Below are 23185 nucleotides of genomic sequence, written 5' to 3'. Positions count from 1 at the left end.
TAGATTATTATTTGCGCGCAGCACAAAGCGCAAATTGAGTTTAAAAATGGCGTGTGGCCGCGATAGCTTCAATTTCATCGTGTTCCCTCTGTTCTCAATGCTTTTCAAGAAATTGCGGCGAGATGTACCGCGCCACGCTGTGCACTGCGCGCTCTATAGCGCCGTAATGAAAGCACCCGAATGCTTTTCTTTCAACATTAATACATATGCGTTCTTTCCCAGATGAACTTTCACACCGTGAGTGAGACCGTCGCCTTTATCAAAATGAAACTTTCTCGACATATTCCTCAGCCCCGAAGTACCGTGCGTTACGTGTTCCATGAATATCTAGAATCTGAGTTCCTCTGCCGATATAACGCGACGAAGCAACGAACAACAATCGAAACTGGAATCCCAGCTATTTGCGAAATTATTACCGGAACGAGGGCAAATTCTCTACCCGTCTGTATAAATAACGGTGATTGATATTAATTCCGTTTTTCATTTTTATTAATTAGTTGTTGATCGATATTTAATAAAATTCTTGAGAATTCGTTGAATAATTTCAAAAGCGGCCGTTATTAACATAGCGAGTCGAAGCTACTTTTGACGAGCTTCCGGGTTTTCATGAAGAGCCGATGATAGGCTTCTCTTGCCCGGAGCTGCTAAAGTATTTCCGTCCTCATTCCGATGTGTCGCCCGCCTCTGTACGTGTATGCGCAAAAAGTTCTATTTGGTTCATCCTACAAGACGATTCAAGGATCAACCAGAACATTTATCTTGCTTGCTTTGCAGATTAAACAAGTGCCATAAAAAATGGCGCGAAATTAGTTTATCAATACCATCGCAAAAATTAATTAATTGGTTCTTTTCGCACGAGATTATTATTATTAGAGATAATGGAGTAGAAATTTAACATAATTAATGTTAATTTTAATATCAAAATATTATTTTAACTTTAATTAATTTTACGTAATACAGAGACGCTACCATGATAAAGGTAATTAGAGCGGTGTAATAAATGGCACCGAATACATATATGTGCAAAACGAGTTAGTGAGAATTCTTGTAATTACAAAAGAGGTAATGAAAAGAATTAATACTGACTATAATCTATCAATGATTATTGTGATCTGAGATTATCTTCTTCTAAGGTACAGTAGCAATGTTTTCTCTTGAATCGCCCTGTAAGGGTTACTCGTAAGAGAGAATCCTAGACTTTTCGCACCGCTCCTTTGCTTTTACGTTTCCATCTTCCATCTTCTCTCTCTCTCTCTCTCTCTCTCTCTCTCTCTCTCTCTTTCTCTGTTTGAACTGCTCGGCAGTATTTTCGTAGCTGAAAATTCAGGCCAGCCGCGAGCGGAACATCTCCTATTCAGCGGTTGTACGCCTATTCAGACCGAGTGGAAGAAGGAAGGCTGCCGCATTTCAACGGGCACCACCGTGGATCATCGTGGCTCGTTCCACGGGAAATGCAAACACACAGCCACACTGGGTGCTGTTTTCTCACGGGGGGTTGCGCATGAAGGCGTCGTTGATATCGCGCGCCATTCTGCGCGGATTAAGCGACGATGGGGAAATAAAACCATGATAGCGAAGCCCCCCCCACAGTTAATATGTAAATATTAAAAAAAAATTATTTTTTAATATTTACCAGAGCAATATATTTGTATATCTCCTTTGTAGCAGTTTTAATAAAGTGATAACCGTCAACTTTTCAGGTCCTATTTTCTTTGTCTATACTAACATCCCTTTCTGGTGACTCACAAAATTGATCAAGTGTTTCAAAAATTATGAAAACTTGTTTAGAAGCTTGTATTATACTGAAAATATATTTTACTTGTAATGACAATGTACAAATTATGAACATTTGTTTTATATACCTATAAGTTTTTTCTGTCTTTCCCCCTTTTTCTTGTAATATATTATAGATATTTTCACAAATTTTTTGAAACAATCCCTTGATTTAATGAGCAGCTGCATAATCAATGCATTTCAATATTCAGATTTTTGAATATATTTTTAAATATTATCGCTATTTGCTGTTATAGGAAAATTCATTTTAGTATGAAAACAGATTGTTGAGAATACATTATAACATGAAAACAACATTATTCTTCGTTTATGGAAAAGCATCTCTCCTGGGGAAATAACAAAAACATCATGTAATAACACAATATAATGTAACGTCGATGTCTATAAAAAGGTGTCGTGATTAATTAACTAAATACATATGAATATTTCAACATTTAAATATTGCGAGACATCTGAATATTCAATAGAGATACTCTTTAAATATCTATACTGTATAGATAATAACTGGTACTTTCATCATTGCGGGATATCAGAAATAACATTTGAAGAAAAAATATTGTTGAGCATATTCTAACATTATTTCTACAGAATACCGCGAATTTTCCCACTTTAATCACGGATCTATTTTTCTTTCATGTTTTACACATACGCTCACTTATTTTCGATAAAAATGTCAGTTATACCACGTTTCATATCAAAGCCATCCGCGTCTCCTCCATTTTCGCCGGATTTATTATACGCATAGTACATTTTCTATAACGCGGTTGTTTAGAAAACTAATGAAGCGCCGAGTTTTTCGCAGAAGATATTATTTTCCGTTATAATGCTCTGTTGAAAATGTTTTTTCGCCATAACAAACTCCGGATAATAGCAAGTCTCGGATAATTGGCTAATTAGTTGATTAACGAAAGAGTAAATAACGCCATGCTTGCATGATGCACGGCGTATTGTTTTCCGATGTAATTAGATTGCATTATAATAACAGTTAGTACACAGTTAGTACATTCTTAAAATTCATTCGTTACACAGACGAAGCATTTTGGGTTACCTGCGAGGAATTTTCGGGAGAACTGTTCACAATTCTTCATCCAACACCGATGATGCCGCTGCGTGTCACAGATTGGATTATGTGTTCCATCAAATAATAGGTATGTTTCGCGTTTGGGTACGATTCCATCGATCACGTAATCATTGCGACATTGTGGGATGGGGAAGATTGTCAACGAGACTGTTGAAACCCTACGATATCTGCTGCAGTAACTTCGGTGTACAGCTAATAACTCGGGCCGCCCAAGTGCATGCATTTATCAAACCTGACACGTGCTTTTGCCGCTATACAGGTTGCTCCATAAGGCCGCATATTTTTTACGAGTCACGAGAAGAAAAATGACGGTAAAAATGACGAGTTTAATGTCGAGAAATCAAGAGTTATATACCGTCGATAATTAAATGGCTTTATTAAGTTAAGTTTAAAACTGCATTTAAAAAAATACAAGAAAGCTCTATTTTTATTTATTCTCCAACAAAGTTTAATTTGGATCAGTATTTAAAATTTGATATATTTATCTTGTTTTCTTTGAAATACGTAATACTAAAATAATTTCATGTGTTGCTTCATAATCTTTACAGATAATATAACGGAAAAAGACCAATTTCTTTAAAAAAAAAATGACCGAGGGGCCAAGTATGTGAGCTTTGAGGCATCCTGTATAGTCGATTGTCCTCATCGAAGCGCGAAGTAATTGTCCCGTCGTTGTTCCGGAACTTGGTCTGCAGCAGCGTGGAAGAGGCTTTAAATCTTGCGGGATTACCATATTCCTCGATGCTGTACACGCGGCTGCACGGTGTAATCATTAATGCGGTGCTGCTGGACACGCGTTTGACCTGCGTCATGGCACGACCTCGCACCGCGAATTGCGTGGGATCCCCCATCTCGACGTCAGAAGACAAAACACGATTTTTACGGGAAATAAAGGAGTTATTATATTTTTTTCCCTTAAAAAAAGCGTATCTCTTTCGCCTCGAAATTTCCATCTCGAGTAAGTTGTGAGAGTAAACACAGGTAACGGTGGATGAATGGGACGTGGATAAATGAGTGAGATTTTTAATTAAAAACTTGCTCGTTCACTCAGACATTTAACTTGGCCTGTTGATTGTTCCGGTCGCCAGAAAGTGGTTGCTCTCCCCCGACTTTGAGTTTTCAACTTTAAACTGATTCACTTTCCCGTTTTATTGACGCTTCCGGGCTCTAAAAAGTCCTTAAAAACATTGCGTATTTATAATCACATATAACGTAAAGTAATGACAGAGGTTACTTCAAAATCTATTGTATGAAAAATCCAGATACGAATATCCAGGAATATATACACCTGTAAGATTTTTAATTAAAATCTCATTCGTTCATTCGCTCTCAAATTTAGTCTCTTAGTTATTCGGGTCGTCGGAAAGCGGTTACCCCTGCCTTTAAGTTTTCAGCTTTAATCTGCTTTACCCTCCGGCTCTATTGACTCGAAGAGATTGCACGTCTCTGTGAACTCATCCGGGAATAACGAAATAGAAACGAAAATCTCCTTTAATTTCAATATCGCAATAATTTAATATTCAATATTCCAGGGTATTTTAAAATTTTTGTTCGCAAGTTTTACATGAAATCTTTTTCTGCAGACGACAATAAATAAGAGCGATATTACAGAATATTTCGAGATTTGGTTGTTACGTCGCGTTTCATTGTCCCAAGATGTCTGATAGATTTCACTTTGATATAAATTTCACTTTCCTATTGGATTTCACTAATGATCATACCTATATATTTGTATCATAAGTGGTGATTTGCGATATATTAGATAATATACCTCTTTCTCTCTCGCGACGAACTGATGCTCTGGCTGGATAATCCCGGACTATCGGGACTATCTCAACGAGTCGCGCAACGACAGAAACGCCGACTCGAATGTAGAACGCGACATGCGGGAGAAGGATGCGAATATCCCGCAAGAAGCCCAGTGGATTGAATTGCAAAAGCGAATGAAAACCAAACTCCGCGGATAAGGAGCCGTCGACGGCAGCCCGGAATCGGCGACGCGCGTCCCCGCCACGTGCGCGTGCTTACGCGTACATCGCGCGCAAGAAATCGCGAGACGGTGAAATGCAATCGCATCCTCCGTTCCGGTGCAAGAGCGATACGGAGATCCGATGCGGATTTTCCGGAGGGAGAAACGGCAATCGCCCGCGCGGCCAGAACCTTCCGAGGAGAGCCTTCTTCTTATTCTCGAGAGCGCGAAGAAGGCGCACTTCACACGGAGACGGGTAATTGATCGGCAGATTCAATTTCGCGCAGATAATGAAATGCTGCCGAGAGGAAGGGCACGACTAAGTGAACGATCGCTTTGATTCCTTTTAAACGTGGTTGCGATCTCGCAAATCGTTAAAGCGCAAAGCGAGACGCGTCAAGCCGTGAGGACGAAAGTGCGAAAGACCTTTGCTACGGAAGTGCTTATTGAGCGCAGTAGAGAGATAAACTGTTGACTTATCGGTTTGTAATAGTTGAGTTCAATTTACTGAATCTGGATATAGGACAATTGCATTCATCCTTTATTTATCTAAATGGAGTTCGAGATTGAGTCCTTCCAGAAATATTCGGTCTAATTACATTTTGAAAATATCTTTTGTTCATAATTGACTTTTGTAATAATAATTTTGAAATTAAAAAGAAAAAGAATGGTTGATAAATTTAATTTCGAAGAAATAGTAAAACCTCGTTTTTTTGTGTTAAACATCAATTCATTACGAAAATTTTAATTAAAGATTTACATTTAAAAAATCTAAATTAAAGATTTAAAGTTTATAATTAAAGATTTTAATCGGTAAATTTAATACTAAATATTAAACATTTTTCCTAGAGAAAAATTTATCTCGAATAAATTAAAGAATCTATCATTGGAATTAATATTGAGTTAAGTCATCCTAATTAAAGATTTGCTCTCTTCGATAATTTAGAAGCTCTTTCATTTTTGCAGCTTACACGAAATAATATAGATTTTTCATTCTGCTGAACAATTCCTCGTGAATTAACAATCAATCATTCTCCCAGTTGCGATATTCACTCTCATTATCCACCTTCTTGCTAATCGCTCATTAGTCCCGTTATTGTCTTCAGGCGACGACATTCATCGAGTCCTTCTGATGTCTGAGTGGCTGAGGAAATATAGCCCCGTGCGCGCGGGAGGAAGACAGACAGCTCGGTATTCACGGGATGCGTCCGTAATAGGTATTGTCAAGTCCGCCTAGCGCCTAGCGAGTCGAGTCGACAAATGACTTCTGTATTCTGTCAGCGAAATGAATAACGTCTCGCGCGCGTTACATATGGGGCGTGCGCGCGAACACTTGCCAAGATCAGCCGAAAAAGATGGCCCGGGACGCTAACGCTCTTCGCGCCACTCTCAGCATATTGAAAGGGATCGCGCTTTTACGTGAAAGGGAGATATATCACCGGGAAATCCGTGTTACCGTGAACGTCGCGTATCGAGCGCGAAAGTTGCCGTCGTCAAAGGCCCTCACAAGGGAGCGAACGCCACGTGGTATCCGGCCTGGAGAAACGCTTCTTCGCTGTTTCCCCGACTCCCCTTAGCCATCCCTGCGAGGTAAGTGTCGTTCGTGATACTCGACCATTTTGAGGTATTGTTACAGGTGACGCGCGAATCAATATGTATAAAAAAATAGAACGTTTTCGTCGGGGAAAAATATACTCTAATCGATTAAATGTTTTATAAATAAAAGGAAATGTTATAGAAAAGTTAACTATGTGATCTTTTATCTATGCGTAGTCTGCCTTGAGTTAGCTCAGCCAGATAGTTTCTTTAAAAATATCTGTACCTGATAAACGAGAGAGAATAAATTATCGAAGGTAAAAAGAAATTGTTGGATTTGTGTCTTTTTACTTCCCAAGCTCTCAATTTTGAACTCATCACTTACTTTCTGTTCTTAAGCGAGTAATAGGCTTTTTTTATATTTCTCGCGATAAAGATCACGTTCTCTGTTAAATAGATCGTTAAGCGAGAAAAGAGGGAATTCAAATCAGTTTGAGATCGCGGCAAACGTTCCACGTTTCGCGTTACCTCGCTCTCGAATCGTTCTCGAAGGCGGGCGTCGCGTAACAATACCTGATAAAAATCGATTTAACTGAGAACGACGGCCTTGCACCGATCCAATTCGCGTATGCTAATGGGATCTAATCTCCGTATCTTTTTTGCCGAACGTACAATCGCCGTAACGATAATTCCGCGTTATCTCGAATAATTTGCTATTACGTAACGTTGCGTGTTTAACCGATTTCACTCCGAATGATTTTTACGCCGCGCTTTCGCCTACGAACTTCGTCGAAAATAATCACTGACCCAGAAAAATATTATAAATGCTTTCATTGTTTCATCGCGTAAAACACATTTCTTTCGTATTTATATTTGTTGCTTTTATTCAGACACTCTTTCTTTCATTTGCGCGTTGAAAAAGTTCTGACATTCAATTTCTGTATTTTCTTACTTTTACTGTAATAATTTTCCGAGTCTAATTTATGATGTGATATATCAAGAGTTGCCCTAAATAAAAATTGCAGTTATTTTTCCAATATACATATATACTGTAATATTCTGAAAATGTTACGCAAAAGTTTACATTATATCGCTAACACCTTATCGTTATATTATCTTTAAAAATAGAAGATATATGTGTGCAAAAATACTTAAACATATAGGTATGTCTGAAGAAATATCATGAAGAAAGATATTTTAAAATCCTATTATAAAAATTGTAGCACATATGCGGAATTTTCTTTTCCAGGAAGTTGGCAAAAAAATCAATTAGCCGGCAAAAATATCGTGTACGTGCATATTTAATTAACGAGCGGGTGCAAAAGTTTTCCCTTATTACATTCGGATTAAAACCGGTTCGAATCGAAATCAAAAGAGTTTCCATTATGTTTCGTCCCATTGCTTTTAAATCGTGGCTGAACTTCTTTCGGTGTATTCTTTAATGAACGTTTTCTCGGGTTCTTCCAACGCTTACTTTACGCCGTCTATAAGAAATTCACGAAAGCTTGGCGCGTCTACTTTTTCGCCAACTTTACAATTAAAGTGTATTTAATGCGGGCTTTATTTTCCCGTAAACGATGCATTTTACCTACGATGCGTTTACGGGATGCAATACTTTAGGTTGCCGTACCCTGTATTTTTCCTCGAAAAACCGCATTTTCCTTATTATACACCGGTTAATTTATCTTGATGTGTTCCTGCATACAGTTATATAATAAATTTAAATTATTTAAATTAAAATTTAATATAAATTTAAATTATTACATAAAAATATGGTAAAAATTATTATTAATATATTAAATTAAATAATTATTATATAAAAAGTATGGTAAAGTTCATCCACGATAGTTTTACTTTCAATATTATTGGACATAGAGACGATCAATTAAACCATAAATTTATTGGTCAGTTTTGAGCAGCAAGTTTATAATTTTTTAAAACAAATACTGTAGTTAATAAAGTCGTATTCGATACAACCGCGTGTTTAAATTGTGTATAGAAACAATGCAATTGCATGCAATATCGCGTAATGTAATATTATTATTTAGACAGTATTCTATTTACTATAGCAGCATTTTATAACCCAAAAACAAAAGTTCGATATTTAATGTTCAAACAATTTCTCAGTTTCCGGTCGTATAGCCAATTCGAATGGAATAAGTGTTTGCAAAAAAACGTTTCATATTTTTGAGGATTTAAAAGTTATTTCGTCCTATATTTTACGACAATCCCGTCGCTCCGTGTCCCAAAAACGGTTGTATCAGTGCCCTCGTAGTCTTTGTAAACGCGATCGAGTCGGGAGATTTCCGCGATAATCCACTTTCTCCGCGGCGCGGCGGTGAGCTCTCAAAGAGCCCAAGCGAAAGTAGAGACGTACGTGACATTCGCCTTTATCCCTGGTCGTAAGAAAAGGAAAATAACGCAGTCGGAATTTGCGGGGGGTCGATGGTGGCGGCGGAGGTAGCAGCGGCGACATCGGCCATCTCCGTCGCTGCCGTCGCTATCGGGAAAATTTTAAATCACGTCCGAGATAATCGAATTCCACGCCGCGGGAAGACGCACCACGCTCGCCCGGACGTTATTCACCCTTTAATGGCGAATTCGCACCCTCGTCCCCAACGTCCTCTCCCTCTTCCCTGTCTCTTTTTCTCTTCGGCGCGCCATTTACGCATCGCTGCTACGGGCGACCGGCGACGGGCCCGATCTCGTAAAGAATGCAAAGGCACCCCCTGGGGAACACCCCCGGGAGTACGTTCTCCGGACCGTATCGCCCCGTAAATTGTGCCGTCCATCCTGATTCCGTGCTGCGGCGAGAACCGCGCGATCATCTCATCTCCATCGCCGATGCGTCGCGTCCCGTCTACTACTACGTGCCGACGTTCTAACCGTAGGAGTTACGGGGTACCCGGCGGTGCGAAGGGATGCCCGATATTTATTGGCTTGCCGAACGTGCCTCTCGATAGATAACGTACCGGCTAAGGTTTCCAAAGATAAATTATTAATCAGCGTATTCTACTTCTTTTCCCCTCTGTAGCGTCCGACAAGATTATGCGGCGAAGAAGCGTATTAACCGCGTATTAATCGCGATCGTGTACAAACCTTCTTCCCGCTGTTTGCAAACAGTGGGAACCACATTGGTTGTTCTACATCCACATGTATTGGGATTGTCTTGTATTAGCGTGGATATTTGACATCGGTATGGATGTCAAACATCTATATCAATACACCGACGGTATATTGATCTAGATGTTTGACATAGCTATGTGTACCTTAGGTATCTATGTTGCAAACATTATTATGGCGCGTTCTGTGATCCGAAAAAGCACGGATTCCATTTATTTCCTGTCGCGCTCTATTGATTTGCGACCGTTAAGTATACAGAGCGTCCCAAATTAATATGATCCAACCCCTCGTACCCTCGAAATGATTTGGGATTATTTATTATACGGAAAGAACGGGGTTTTGCTGAAGTATCCAAAAATTAAGCTGGGTACAGATCTTATCTTACAGAAAATAACTTTGTTGGACCGTCAAAATAATTATCGTTCTAGAATTAGCGTTCTAGCTCAAGCTGGTTGCTAGAATGTCGAAACTTTTTGCAACATTATCATCATGCTCTCACATAATTATTTTAAAGGTCCAAAATTATTTTAAGATTTGCATCTATGTAGCTAAATTTTTACATACTTCCGTAAAACCGTTCTTTCTGTGTAAAAACGACGGAAGGAATATAACGAAATTGAACAAATTTTATTAATATCCAGCATCTGTGTAATCATCGCAGTCATACCGTTTAAATCAATTACCGTCCATCCATATTAATTATTGACTTTCGACTGTGTCATGCGCGTAGATAATGAGGAATTAAATTGCACAATCGCAAACGGGAGAGCGGATTTGACTTTTAACACAAGGCGCGCGCGATCATTGTTAGCGCGAATATATAGATTCTCCTTCCATCAAGTATAATCGTATAATCTTTTAAAGGACAGACAGTCGCTGCGCGGGAGCGAGAAGCCGCTGCTTTTTATGACTAAAGCTTGGATGGACCCATATTTTTCTCAATGCAGGCCGACGAACTCCGGCCGAGAGAATATCTCGTCTCTATATCGACAAGTTCTCTCTCGTTCCCCCTCTCCCCCTTCCTTCCGGCAGCTCACTCATCGTCGGTTCGCAAACGGGTCTAGAAAAATGGCCATCGAGTTTTCTATTATCCCGATAAACATCTCACGGTGGTTCCGGGGCGGTTTATCAATAGCGCGATGGTATATATTATACACTGAGAAACCCATTTCGTTGAATCAACTAAATCCTTGTTTGGATATGGGCAAACAAATTATTTAGTTAATATAACAAAAATTTGGTTCACATAACAAAAAATTTAGTTATGTTAAAACATTTTTGTTATGTTAATCAAATTTTTTGTTATGTGAACCAAATTTTTGTTATATGAACTAAAGAATTTGTTTGCCCATATCCAAACAAGGATTTAGTTGATTCAACGAAATGGGTTCTCAGTGTATAATACAGTTTGAGGCGCGTTCGACGAATTCTCTTTGCTATCATACTAAGTGAAGGCGAATGCAATATCGCGCCGAGCATCCGGGATTACGTGTCCTTCAAACACACGTTTCAATGTGTTCTATCCTATTAGAGGATCGAGAGTTCATCTAAGTTCTCGCGTATCTATGTCATTGTCGCCGTAAGACGTTTAAATCCAATGGAAGGCGTTTGGAAACTGTCGAATCCTCATTACGCCGCGCGGGATTCGCGTCCCCGCGACAAATTCGCCAGCGTATATTCTCATGAATATTTTAAAGCGCTGTTTTTGCGCCGTAATCGCGCCGTAACGATACGTCGTTATTATCGTCGCTCGCAGGTAATTGCGCGCTGTAATTATCATACATCGCGCAAATTATAAAAACGCCGATAAAATGTGCCCGCCGGCGCGAATCTCGCGTATTCCATTGACGGTCGCGGCCGCGGCCGCGGCCGCGCCGTGCCGAGAGGGCGAATTTTTATTCGCGTCGCATTGGATACTTACAATTCATGTCCACGCGAACCGACGACGACAGCGGAATCGACCTATTGTTATTCGTGGCGTTGCAGGTCAGCACCGAGTGGACGTCGTCCCGGTTCAAGTTCTGTATAACGATCTCGCTGCGTGTCACGCCGCTGCTCGGCGTCGTCGTCCGATTGGTGACGAATCTGTCGTTGCGATACCAGGACACCATCGGGGCCGGTTTACCTGCGGAAACACGTAGATTTCGTTTCAGCTTGTATATCAGTGCCGTGGAAAAAAAACTGTCCGGTACCGGCGACGTTTTGTCGATTAGCAAAGATCCTCCGCGAAGCAAATGCTCGTAGAGATGCTTAACGGAGAATTAATGGTTTCGCTCGTTCGACAGAATCGCAACTATACGACCCACAAATTTAACGCGGTGCAAGTATCGAGTACCACTCGAGACTTCATTCAAAAGCACGATGATAATGAAGTGCAATAATTACAGTCTATAATTAGCGAAGAGAGTTAACATCCGTGTGCAAATGGAATCGGCCTTTCATTACGAACGAGCATAGTGTTATTAAACAATCAGTTTCAATATTATTGTCGGTCACAGATGGACACTCGAATTATTTATCAACTATCTGTATTATGCAGTGTATCGGAATAATTACTTAATATAACATAATTTGTATAATGCATAATGAAAACTAGATACGACGAATTAACAAAGATCAGTAAATAATATTACAGAAGTTACAGGAAGTATATTCTAATATTTAAATTGAGTAATGTGTATACATGTAAAGTCTTTCTGCATTTTAAAATATTAATAGCTTTTGTGCTTCGTAAGAGACAAGTGAATAACAATGAAATAGGAGGAAAATAATATATTTGATTTATAGTGAATTTAATCTTATGATAATTTAATTGTCAACTATCTTACAAATTTATAAATCTACAGAGAGAAGCAATATGCGTAAAAACTTTATAATACCTAACGCTGCAAAATGTCATTTTAATATTAATTGTTACGAATATTAATTTTACAGCGATGTATATAAACACTATTAATGTTTATATAAATATTATTCATCTGCAAATATGCACCGACGTTTTATAACATGCAAATATTTATACACATGTTATTCATCGTGTCATTAATGGCTATCATTTATAGAATAAATAGATGGATGCAGTGCATGCAATTAATATATATTACAAACGTAATATTCATATATCCCAAGAGGTCTTGCGAGTCAATTAACAAGTATGTGTAAAAGCGCCAGAATAATTAATTTAAAAGTAATAATTATGAAACGTTATTGCGTTATAAAAATAGAAACCTCGGATTTATATATAGGAATAAATTCGCACAGATTATTGAAAAAAATTGTCAACCAGAATGTCCTCTAATTTCTTTCTCTTTGTCAATTGACCTCGGGGCTACAAAATCCATGTTGCAAAAAATTCATACAGCTTTTTCAAGAGTAAAATCTCGTCGTTATACACTATGTGCGCGTTCCGAATTACTCACCGCCACGGACGTCACAGAAGAGCCGCAGGTTGTCGCCCTCCATGTACGGCCCGACCGTCGTGCCCCGTCCATTCTCGTTCTCGTCGACGATCGTGATCTTGCGCGGCGGCACTGGAAAACGAACAGAAAACGTCGATGTAGTTAACGCCGAGGAATATTCATGACGCGCGCGCGGGGAGAAGCTCTTTCTGATCGCGACTCGCCGCGCGCGCGACGGGAAGCGCGGAGGAGAGCTTCGGCGGCACGTCACGAAAAGTCCGATAACACGAAATTGGTATTGGAAGATCGTGCCTGAGATATCGCGACGGCATTAAATTGAAATCTGAAATCGATATCGGAGTGCCGCGAGAGCCCGCGCGCTCGCGATGTATTTCTGACGGGCGTACATACCCGGATGATGCGCGCGCGCGCGCGCGCTCGGCGCGGTCCTTCTGCACTCTCTCTACGAGTCTTGAAGGATCGGGAATTGTCGCCGATATCAGATATCGGGCGGACGTAAAGTTTGCCGGCGAGCGGAACTTAAAATAATAAGAACGGGGTCAACGGGAAATCCCGGGGAACTTTTATCGTTTCCCTTCGAGCGTGCGTGCGACATTTCTTAATTCTCTTACGTAAATTAGTTTATTTGGTGGAACTCCTTTCGCGGAGTTCGCGGAAAAATCAGATTGCGACGACGCGCGCGGGCCGTTTGTAAAAAAGGAGAGCCACTCGGCGGCGGACGCGGAATTCCCGGGCGATGTAATTGGAAAATTACAATCGCAAAAATCACGCCGGAAGGCCGCCGCATTCAAGAACGCCACCTCGTTCGAGCTTATTTTTCTTCCTGGCGGCCTTCTCTCGCCGCATAAAGAATTATTTGGGTGCTGCGCTCGGAGTGGTACGGGTCGTTTTATTCTTATTGCAATCTTCTTTCATGGCGCATCAAGCGCGACAGTCGCGGAGCTTTTGAAATCAAAAGCAACTTGGTGAAATACAGTCGGTTTTCTTCAGCTTGCATCAAATGTATTATTACTACTACTAAGGAAAAGTGGCTCCGCGGATGCCAGATCTTTCTCTCTTAATAATATCCGCTATAATTCTAACTTTAAATTACATGTGACACTGTCAACTTCGTTACCGATCCTTTTCTGTTGCAATAATAAAACATAGTATATTTAAATTCACAGAAACGAAAAGTATTTTTAATATATTTTTAGATCCATTGTTGCGAATACTAATACTCCGTTTCTCCTTTCTTCCCCCCATCTCACTCTCTTCCTTTCTCGAGGACCTCCTCTCCTTCGTCCTTCCTTCTCAGTCTGCATCTCCGTAATCCTGACAAATGGTATGCGGGAAAGCATCATTTATCGGTATTAGCCTTTGTAGTATTTGCAGTATCATAGTCCACCCGTGTAATACATTACGTATCTCGATTGTCTCTCCGTCACCGTAAGGAGAAGGTACAGACGCCGATGTACTCTGTACTCGCGTCGATGTCGTTTCCCGGTTCCCGATGTTCGCGACCTCTTTTTAAAGGCGCAGTCCTTCGCGTAAGGACGCTCGATGCAGTAGTCTAGGCAGTGCAATAGCGCGGCGCGCCATTAATCCGCGACAGGTCTGACAGTGGCGCACCTGCACTACTGCCGTTATTTATTTCCGCGGAAACTGCCGCGGCTTGCTCTATACTGACGAGAATTATCGTGCTTTAATGAAACCGATCCCTCTGGTAAAACTCAATTTATTATCCGACTCCGGGCGCGCGCTTTCACGTCCGACTTCGCGTCGGCCACTTTCTTTCCTCTAATTATCCGCCGCGTTTAGCTAAAAGCTTAAAGCCCGCGCGCGCGCGCGGCTTCAGTTTTGCGCGCGCGATTATTCTGCCGCGCTAATCATTTTTCATACATCCCCATTTTACCCGCGCTGGAATACGTTTTCTCCCCAAAGTAAAGCGAGTCCCGTTTCGGTCAGACGGAAACTCAGGATAATTAAATTTGTTCCTCTCGTTAGCGACGATCGTGATTAACGTAAAAATAGATCTCGCATTCGTATAGCCCGGTGGCCCGAAACGATTAACGGCGCGCGATGTTGCGCCATTAATATTCCCCTCTCTCCCCTTTTCCATTACTAAGGCGCGACATAACTTTCTTAGAATTATGAACGTCACCAGATATTTACGGTTATGACGATACACAGCGCGGTGTCCCCGCGAAAATATCTATATAACTCTCGGAAAATGCCGCGCGCAAAAAGAAATTGATTTCGCATTAAGCTTTATCACCTTCGTAATAAAGCACAGTATTCTTACGACGTTCTATATTTAATGAATCTATCTGTGTTTCATAAAATACGCGTTGCATCTACATTATGTAGATGCCCTAAAGCTCGATCGACTTATTTGAGGCTGAAACGTGCTTCGAACACTTTGTGGTCGACTATGTTGCATATAGTTAACGCAAAGCTCAGAGCCGATTAACGAGATATTTTCCGTAAAGTATCAACACATGATGCAGTTGCTACAACAAAGTGTACTGTATACCTACTAAGTACGGTTTTAGATTTTAGTTTTGAACGCAAACTCTCTGGTTCTTTGACGTTCCGACGCATGACAAAAAGCCTTTTACACATAACATCAGAATTTAACTCTCACAGGCATCTGCGTTCTCTACTGTTTATAACATACGCAAGTTTTTGTAGAAAATTCTGCCTTGCAAATAACTGTTAATTAAATCGTGTAATTAAATAACAATTACATGGACGTAGATTCTTTTTTTTTTCGAATTTTAAACTTTCTTTTTTTATGCTTTTTGTAAATATCAAATAAATTTTATTCTATATACTTACTATACGTTAATATACGTTATCCATTTCTCTTTGATTCATAACTTTGTTATTGTCCTGTATTATCAGGGTTTTTTTCGGTAATTTTAGAATCGCCCTTTCGCAATTTACAGTTCAGTTTACATTTTCATCCAGCAATTTCGCTCGCTCGCATATACACGGTTGATCAGGACGCGCGTTTTCATTCGCGAGCTCGCGTACTTCGCCACCCAGCGCGGACTGGTCAGATTTATTGTTTATAAAAGGCTCTTGATTTCGGGGACATCATCAGCATCGAGAGCACGGGGTCGGGGCCGCCCCGGGCACAGGAAGTCCGAAACTGTTTTTCGTGATTAATGCGGTGCTGAGGTGGGCGGCGGCGGTGGGGAAAGAAGGGGGTATTAACGGACGGCCGAGCCATCGGGTGGTAATTGTCGTGCCCGCAGTTACGCTGGTTAATTTGAGCCGCCAAAAAGTTACTTCCGCCTTTTGCTCCCGCCGTGACCATAAAAAAAATTTTACTGCGGTTTGGCGTGCTGCTGCCGCCGCCGCGCAAATGAAGCCGTATCGGTGTGCTAACGGCGACCGAGCGCGCCATAACAGCGTGCGGGGATTTGATTTCGGGCTCGAACTTTACGTTGCCGTCGCGCGCGCGAAGTTTCGCTCTGATAAACCGGTGTTTTGGCGAAATAAAATACCGCGACCACCGGTATAAAGGATTTAAATCGAAATCGTGCGCTGTAAGCCAGTGTAAGCTGTCAGACATTCACTGCAACTGCGGCATAATAACTTTTTTTTGGTACGATATCTGCAAGCGGAGAATTTTGGACACCGATGCACGTTACGATATTAATCGCTCGATTATCACGAGCGAAAGACACGATTCTTTGATCGTAATTAGGTGGACATGAAAAAATATAATGCGATCGAAAATTATAGCGTAATACTTTGGGTCCTTATGAATAATCTGCATACGCCATGAATATATTTTTTGGGCTTCATCGCGCGAGCTTTGATTACATATTTCTATCGAGATCAACTTAACGAACCGTTTTTATTCTCAAATTACGAGCGCAATTTTTGCTTTTGTCATCACATTTACCGTGGTTGCCGCGCGCCATCGATATGCATGGTATGCAGCGCGGCACGATGAAGTTCAGTCACAGTAATTTTTTAATTTTCGATGCGACAGGCCGATTAGACTGCTATTTATATAAACGCGGGAATTCGTAAAATTACACCCGCGATTGAAAAATATTTCAGCGGGAAATACACAGAGATGAGGTATTCATGGACAAAAGTACGCGCTTTTTATTCATAAAGCGGCGGTGGGGCTGCGAAAAAAATAAAGCGTCTGCCGATGTCGCGTGAAAAAAATTGGGTTGGTATATATACGGGTGCGCGCGCACACACACAGACGCGACAGAGGGTTATATATAAATTCTAAAAGAGGCGGCCGTTTCGATTTTCGTCAATGCTGCGCCGATGAATAGGGTGATCCGATTCGTTCCGCGAGCGTGTTCCGCTTTGACGAACGCTTCACTTTTGTCGCCTGTCCATATCCTATACGCGCCACTCGTTCTTCCCTCTTTTTCCGCACGTGCCGAATCAAAACACGTTCGTTAATCCCGCGAAATGGAGAGCGGGGACACATCATAGGGAGATCCGTCGCTCAGGCGCAACTGTACTTGTGGTGTTGTTCGCAGAGAACGTCGCGGCAAACACATTGGTCAGCACTCAGCACGTGAAAAGTATAAGCATCGCGATGGCTGTAAACTCCGGAAAGCGTAGCTGATAATAAACGCAGCAGAGTTGCTTTTTGTCGATAGAAATATATATGAAAAAGATATACCACGCCAAATTATATCGCATGGAAAATGGCGAAAGCACCCTTCATCAATATATAAGAAATATATAGAATAGATAAGAGATATATTATTAATTTACACAAACTAGATATATTTTCATAAACAAATTCTCTGTCATATGTATAAATTATTATTATTAAAGTAGATAAAGGTAAAATTTAGTGGTAACGGATTACAGAATATATTAGACATTTTTTATTACAAGGTCTAGAGTAACGCTAGGGTGGTGCTGGGTAAATGCTACAGAGTAGAGAATATGAGCTCACTTGTAATATAAGAATATACTGCAGCGGCCACGAAAGAAACCTTATAACCGGCAGCCGTAAAGCACTAGAAATGTGACAATTAAAGGAAAGGAACTCGTTCACGTTGTTATGTTATATCGAATTAGTTTCGTAGAGGTAGTAATTTAGATCTACACGCCAATACTGCGTGCTAATGCGAAACCTCGTGCGAAACAATTTAACTGCGAAACAAACTTAACTTACTCGTTAATACTATAGGCGAAAGGGTTTACTTTTCCACTTACAGTGACGCAATTTCCTACGCTCGTTTGGAGAAAACGGCGCGACGCAAATACAACGAAGAGAATAAAGATATCTCGTAAAAATTACAGCGAGTAAGCAATCACTGACCGTATAATTTTTTATATTGTCTGAAATAAAAAGAAGAACCCGAGAGAGGTAAAAGTAATTGTGTCCTACATTATTTTTTTGTTTTATGTAGTATTTCTAATTTACAGCAATTAATTTTTAGATTTTATAATAATGTTTGTTATAGTACTATTTCAGGTCGACTAGTATAATTTAATTGAGTTTATGAATGATTTTCAGAATATTTCCTCAAGTTTTATTGACCTCTCTCACTTTTTATAATAAAATTCTGTTTTATTATGCACAAAAATTTATGTAAAATTATGATTAACAGAGAATTTTGTTTAAACATGCAAAAGCTCGAAAACTGTTCGTCCAACATCGAGATAAATATAGTTTTTGGTGAATGTACTCTTTACTTCGTTTGATTAACTCTCTAGTCGTACACTGTTAAATATTAAAGGTTGAAATTTAAACCAATACCCCGTGTTAGGTAACATTTTGTTATTTTTAACTACTATGTGCGTAGAAATTTATTATTTTAACACAAAATAGTATTATTTTAACTCCATTTAGATTTAGTTATGTAAATTAACATTTATTTACTGGCGAGGTAAAGCTATTCGGTTTAAATTAACTTTGTTTTAGTTAAATTAACGACATATTGAGTAAGAGCAGTGGTGGCAATCTATAGGAATGGTTAAAAATGACTCAAATTGAGTATAACTACGAATTTAAGATCTGTAATTTTATAAACATAATCGATTGCATCTTATATAATATATAAATATGATATCGGCGACTTCTACTTCGCTTCGTCTAAGAGAGAATAGTTTTGATAATTTATTCCCCCTGTAATTTGTAAAGCGAACAACACAGAATTGGATACCGTGTCTAAACATCCCGGACATATTTTACACGGAAACAGTTACGAACTTTGACGCGTCACATGTTTCCAATTTCGAGTGTGCACGAGCCGTGCGACACGCGAACTTCCGTACGTTTCGCGCAAAATCTCAAGATCGGCACCGAACGTTCGACGTACCGTGTGGTTAATATACGAAAAATCGCACGTGAACGCGGCCCAGCGCGAGGAGAGACAGAAACAACCATTGAGACAGATCGGGATGAGGGTGGTGTACCGCGCACATGGCGTAATATCCGCTCCCGTGTACCGCGCTCTCTCACACACGTATAAACGGGCTTTGGTCCCGGTACGTGCTTGGGTCAGGGACCATGTACACGCCGTAGATACACATCCGGTATAATCCGACGCCGGGGTTCGCCAGGGGTTGAACGAAACAACGCGCTTGTCGAAGCGCATTCTCCGGGCTGACTCTACTCTCCGGCGGAGGTTCTCCGTCTTCCCTGCTTTCTTCCATTCCTCGGTCCCGATCTCTTTGCCGCCGCTCTCGCCGCTAATACGCTTGTATTTTCGTTCGAATCCTTTCTCTCAGCGCTGTCTTTTCGTAATCTTTCACGTCTCGCTGCTCCCAGAATGAGAGCGAGAGCGAGAGAGAGAGAGAGAGAGAGAGAAAAAAAGAGAGAGAAAGAGAGAAGAGAGAATGAGGGTTGGTTTCGGGTTGACTGAGACAGGATGATGTATAACCGATCCTCATCCCCGCTTTATCTTACGCGAGTATAAGATTGTCCTGTCGTGTCGGAAGGATCGTCCTTCCACTCGGTCGAAATATACCACTCGCGAGGGGAAAAATGGGGTGCGAAATAAATTTTCAACCGAATCAGACGCATCGTGTCAGAGGTCGTGTTATTTTTAACTATATATGTTATGACATTATATATCGAATTTTTATATCGGACTTTGCAATCTATTTGAAATGCATCGAATTCCTAGATTAATTGAGGTGCGAGTCATCGATATACATCAAGTTATTTTTAAAATATACAATTTAGACTTTCACAGAATTAGTATGTATATTGAAATATGTATATTGTGTTAGTGTTAAATTGCCCGTTAAGTTTAAATAAATGACATGCATAATGTACAGTGTATCATAAAAAAAATCCTTTGTCTCCTTTAGATTTACGCGACATTTCATTATTTACATTGCTAAAAAAATATGCCGTCAGCAAAAATAGCTTTTTGTACAAAGAGAAATTATAGTCTAGAATGATGCTGCGCATAATGTTATACAGACCCATGTATAGACTTTAAAAAAATTTAGTAATATGATGGTATTGCATCATCATAATTCAAAGAGATGAAAATGCAAAAATTTCAACAGTTCAAATCCAATCCACATTACTTTTCATCTTATCACCATCACATTAATTAATTAAATAATAGATTTGTATGTATTTCTTGTGCGCCTTTGACAGAACGCATAAATCGCGCGCTGCGATGACGGTGTAATTATCTCGGCAAGCTCATCGCACGCGCTGGAATTAAACAAAAAAAGAGCACGACGCGCGAGAAACGGACCAAGTTCCGTGCTCGCTATCGGGCACGCGTGTAGGCGAGGCACGTGCACGTTATCTCGCACACGCACGTATGAATATTCAAATCGGCGCGGGTGTTATATAATTCAACGCCAATTCAAGATAAGTCTCATAACCAATCGACCGTGCTCGATTAATGCGCTCGCTCAGTATCGTTTAATTAAATACACGTGACTACCGGCGGGTATAGCGATTTTCACGTTTCACTCGGCGTTCGTGCCGTGTCGGCGAAAAACCCTCGAAAAATCAAATCGGGACACAACAAAACTTCCTAGCTCTCCTTTTTTCCCCTCTATTATGGTTGCGATTTACCTCTCGGATGTGATTTCGAAAAAAAAACAAGAATTTTTTTGCCGAATCCACATTGAATTTAGAGATCGGCACGAACCATTACTACGGCTGGTCCATTCTTTTTTATAGAACACGGTATATCTCGCGGATGCAACGTTATTCGTGAATATTTTACTCTCGTATATTTCATGCTTGACGGAAATATCTAACGTATCTAAAGAAAAGACTGAAATGGCGAAGCGTACGGCAAATATTTCTCGTCGAGCGGTAGGAAGATATACGCATGGATTTTGCAGACCGCATCCATCAAGAAATATTAAAGCTATGGCACGCGAATAATGCAAAAAAATGTATCAAAGTGCAAAGAGATGCACGTTGTTTAATTAGTGCCTTCGCTGAAGAGACATCTCTGTACACCTTTGTATACCTTTAAAGAGTTTTTAATAATTTATGCGCGATGCGCGACTGAATTGCTACTTTAAATTATAAAAGGCTTTTGATCTAAAGAGTCTCTCTTCACAGAATTTTGTTAGCACAATATCGCTTGCAAGGACATTGCAATTACTTATATCTAAATTTTCGCGGACTATGTTATCCTCTCTAATGTTATGATTCACAGAACATTTTAAATCATAACGTTAGAGAGAATAACATATTCCGCGAAAATTTAGATATAAGTAATTGCAATGTCCTTGCAAGCGATATTGTGCTAATAAGGATTTTAATAAATAATGATAAAATATCGTTAAGTCGGTCAGGCTTCCAAAACATGATTAAAACTTTATTTTTAATCTCTATTATTAATTGATATGATTAAATATATGTTAATGGAAATATGTGCTAATCCTCTTTCCTAAATTCCGCTGGATTTCAACTTTCAAATAAAAGTTATTAAATTTTTGTTCATTTTAACATTCTACATACAGCATGTATTAAAAGAGTTTCTCGCGTTCATATGTTATTGTAAAATAATTATAATTTGCGGGCTTTAGTTTTCCCAAACTCATCTGGGCTACGGACTCACGTAGTTACGAAGTTTACGGCGTCAATTAATATAGACAAGCCCGTTGCCATCGGTTAATCGTAGTTCACGAGACCTCTTGACTTTGTCAATATCGGGACCGTGTAGTTCTTGCATTAGAGTATTCGATTGTCGTTTTCAATAAGATATGTCGCGCGTGACCGAGTACACGTTACAAGAAAGATTCTTTGTTCCGCGACCAATGCCGGGGATTCAAGCGCGCGCTGTAACGGACGGCCATTAAATCATCGGACGTCGGCGTTAAGGGTAGTTCGCGATCGTTACAGAGCGGTGACGTTTCTTGTCCCGATACTCGGCGAGAACTTTCGGTCCGGCTTCGTCGCGGATCCTCTTCACCAACTCCGTTCCGTGAGAGAGCGTTTCTTACAGCGCGACGAACCGCAGAGGCGAGCAAAGCGAGCGAGCGAGCGGGCGGGCAACTTTTCCCCGACTTTTGCCGTCGTCCCGAAGTACTCACGGAGTGGAAGAAGACGGCAATCTTCTACTTCGGACAGTCAGAAGTATTTTTGCCGGCGCTCGGATAAGATTCAAGTGGCGGTACGTGTGAAGTGACTTCGAAACTCGGTCGCCGCCGGCTCCAGGCGACGATGACGGGGCGTGTACCCCACGGATCGCCGTCGTCTTAATTTCGCCGCTCGCAGCCCGCCGCGGGTTTATCCACCCGGCTTCGGATGTGTATCCGCGCGATCAGGGCGCAGCCACGAACTGTGCTGCTGGCAAATACCAAGCCAGGGCGTCTCGCCTCTCGCCCTGTGTGCGGATAGCTGCGATAGCTACGAATCCACACGGAATCCACGCGGAATCCGCGCGGGCACCACCACCGCGCAACGGTGTATCGAGCGGTATTTGTTCTGCGGATACGCGCGGGCGACGACGCAGCGGTCCGCGCCCGCGCCGCCACCGCCGCGCCGGGATAATTAATCACGCTATACAGGACCGCGTATATGCTGTATACAGAGTATACACCGACTTCGACGGATGGAACACGATGTAGTAGATGTGATTTCGAGAGTCGCGACCAAGTCTCCACGTCGCGGAGTTTTTACCGTTGAAAAATTGGCGTCATTTTTTATACGGCGTCCAACTGGAATTTTCGCGTCCCGCGGAAATAAGCCGATGCGCCCTTGATTTACGACGGGTCTGTCGATGCCCGGGTTTTAACATGTAATATAATGTGCAACTAATCCTATCGAGCACGTCAAGTAAAATATTA

General features: G+C 40.8%; 1 protein-coding gene across 2 annotated transcripts in view; it reads right to left on the bottom strand.

Annotated features, from left to right (window-relative positions):
- The window catches only part of LOC139771295 (neural cell adhesion molecule 2), a 70660-nt gene that overhangs the window by 30066 nt on the left and 17409 nt on the right, over nt 1-23185 (bottom strand). For both annotated transcript variants that reach the window (XM_071703952.1, XM_071703953.1), the window contains 2 exons: nt 12923-13033; nt 11425-11628 (listed from right to left, as the gene is read on the bottom strand). In XM_071703952.1, the coding sequence (XP_071560053.1) occupies nt 11425-11628; nt 12923-13033 (315 nt within the window). The remainder of the gene's footprint in view (nt 1-11424; nt 11629-12922; nt 13034-23185) is intronic.

This window comes from Temnothorax nylanderi, unplaced genomic scaffold, assembly GCF_030848795.1.
Source record: "Temnothorax nylanderi isolate EJ_2023f unplaced genomic scaffold, tnyl_v1.0 TNYL_tig0038_pilon, whole genome shotgun sequence".
NCBI classification, from domain to species: Eukaryota; Metazoa; Arthropoda; class Insecta; order Hymenoptera; family Formicidae; genus Temnothorax; species Temnothorax nylanderi.
Note: the sequence above shows the minus strand (reverse complement) of the source record. Positions and strands in the feature narration are given on the sequence as shown.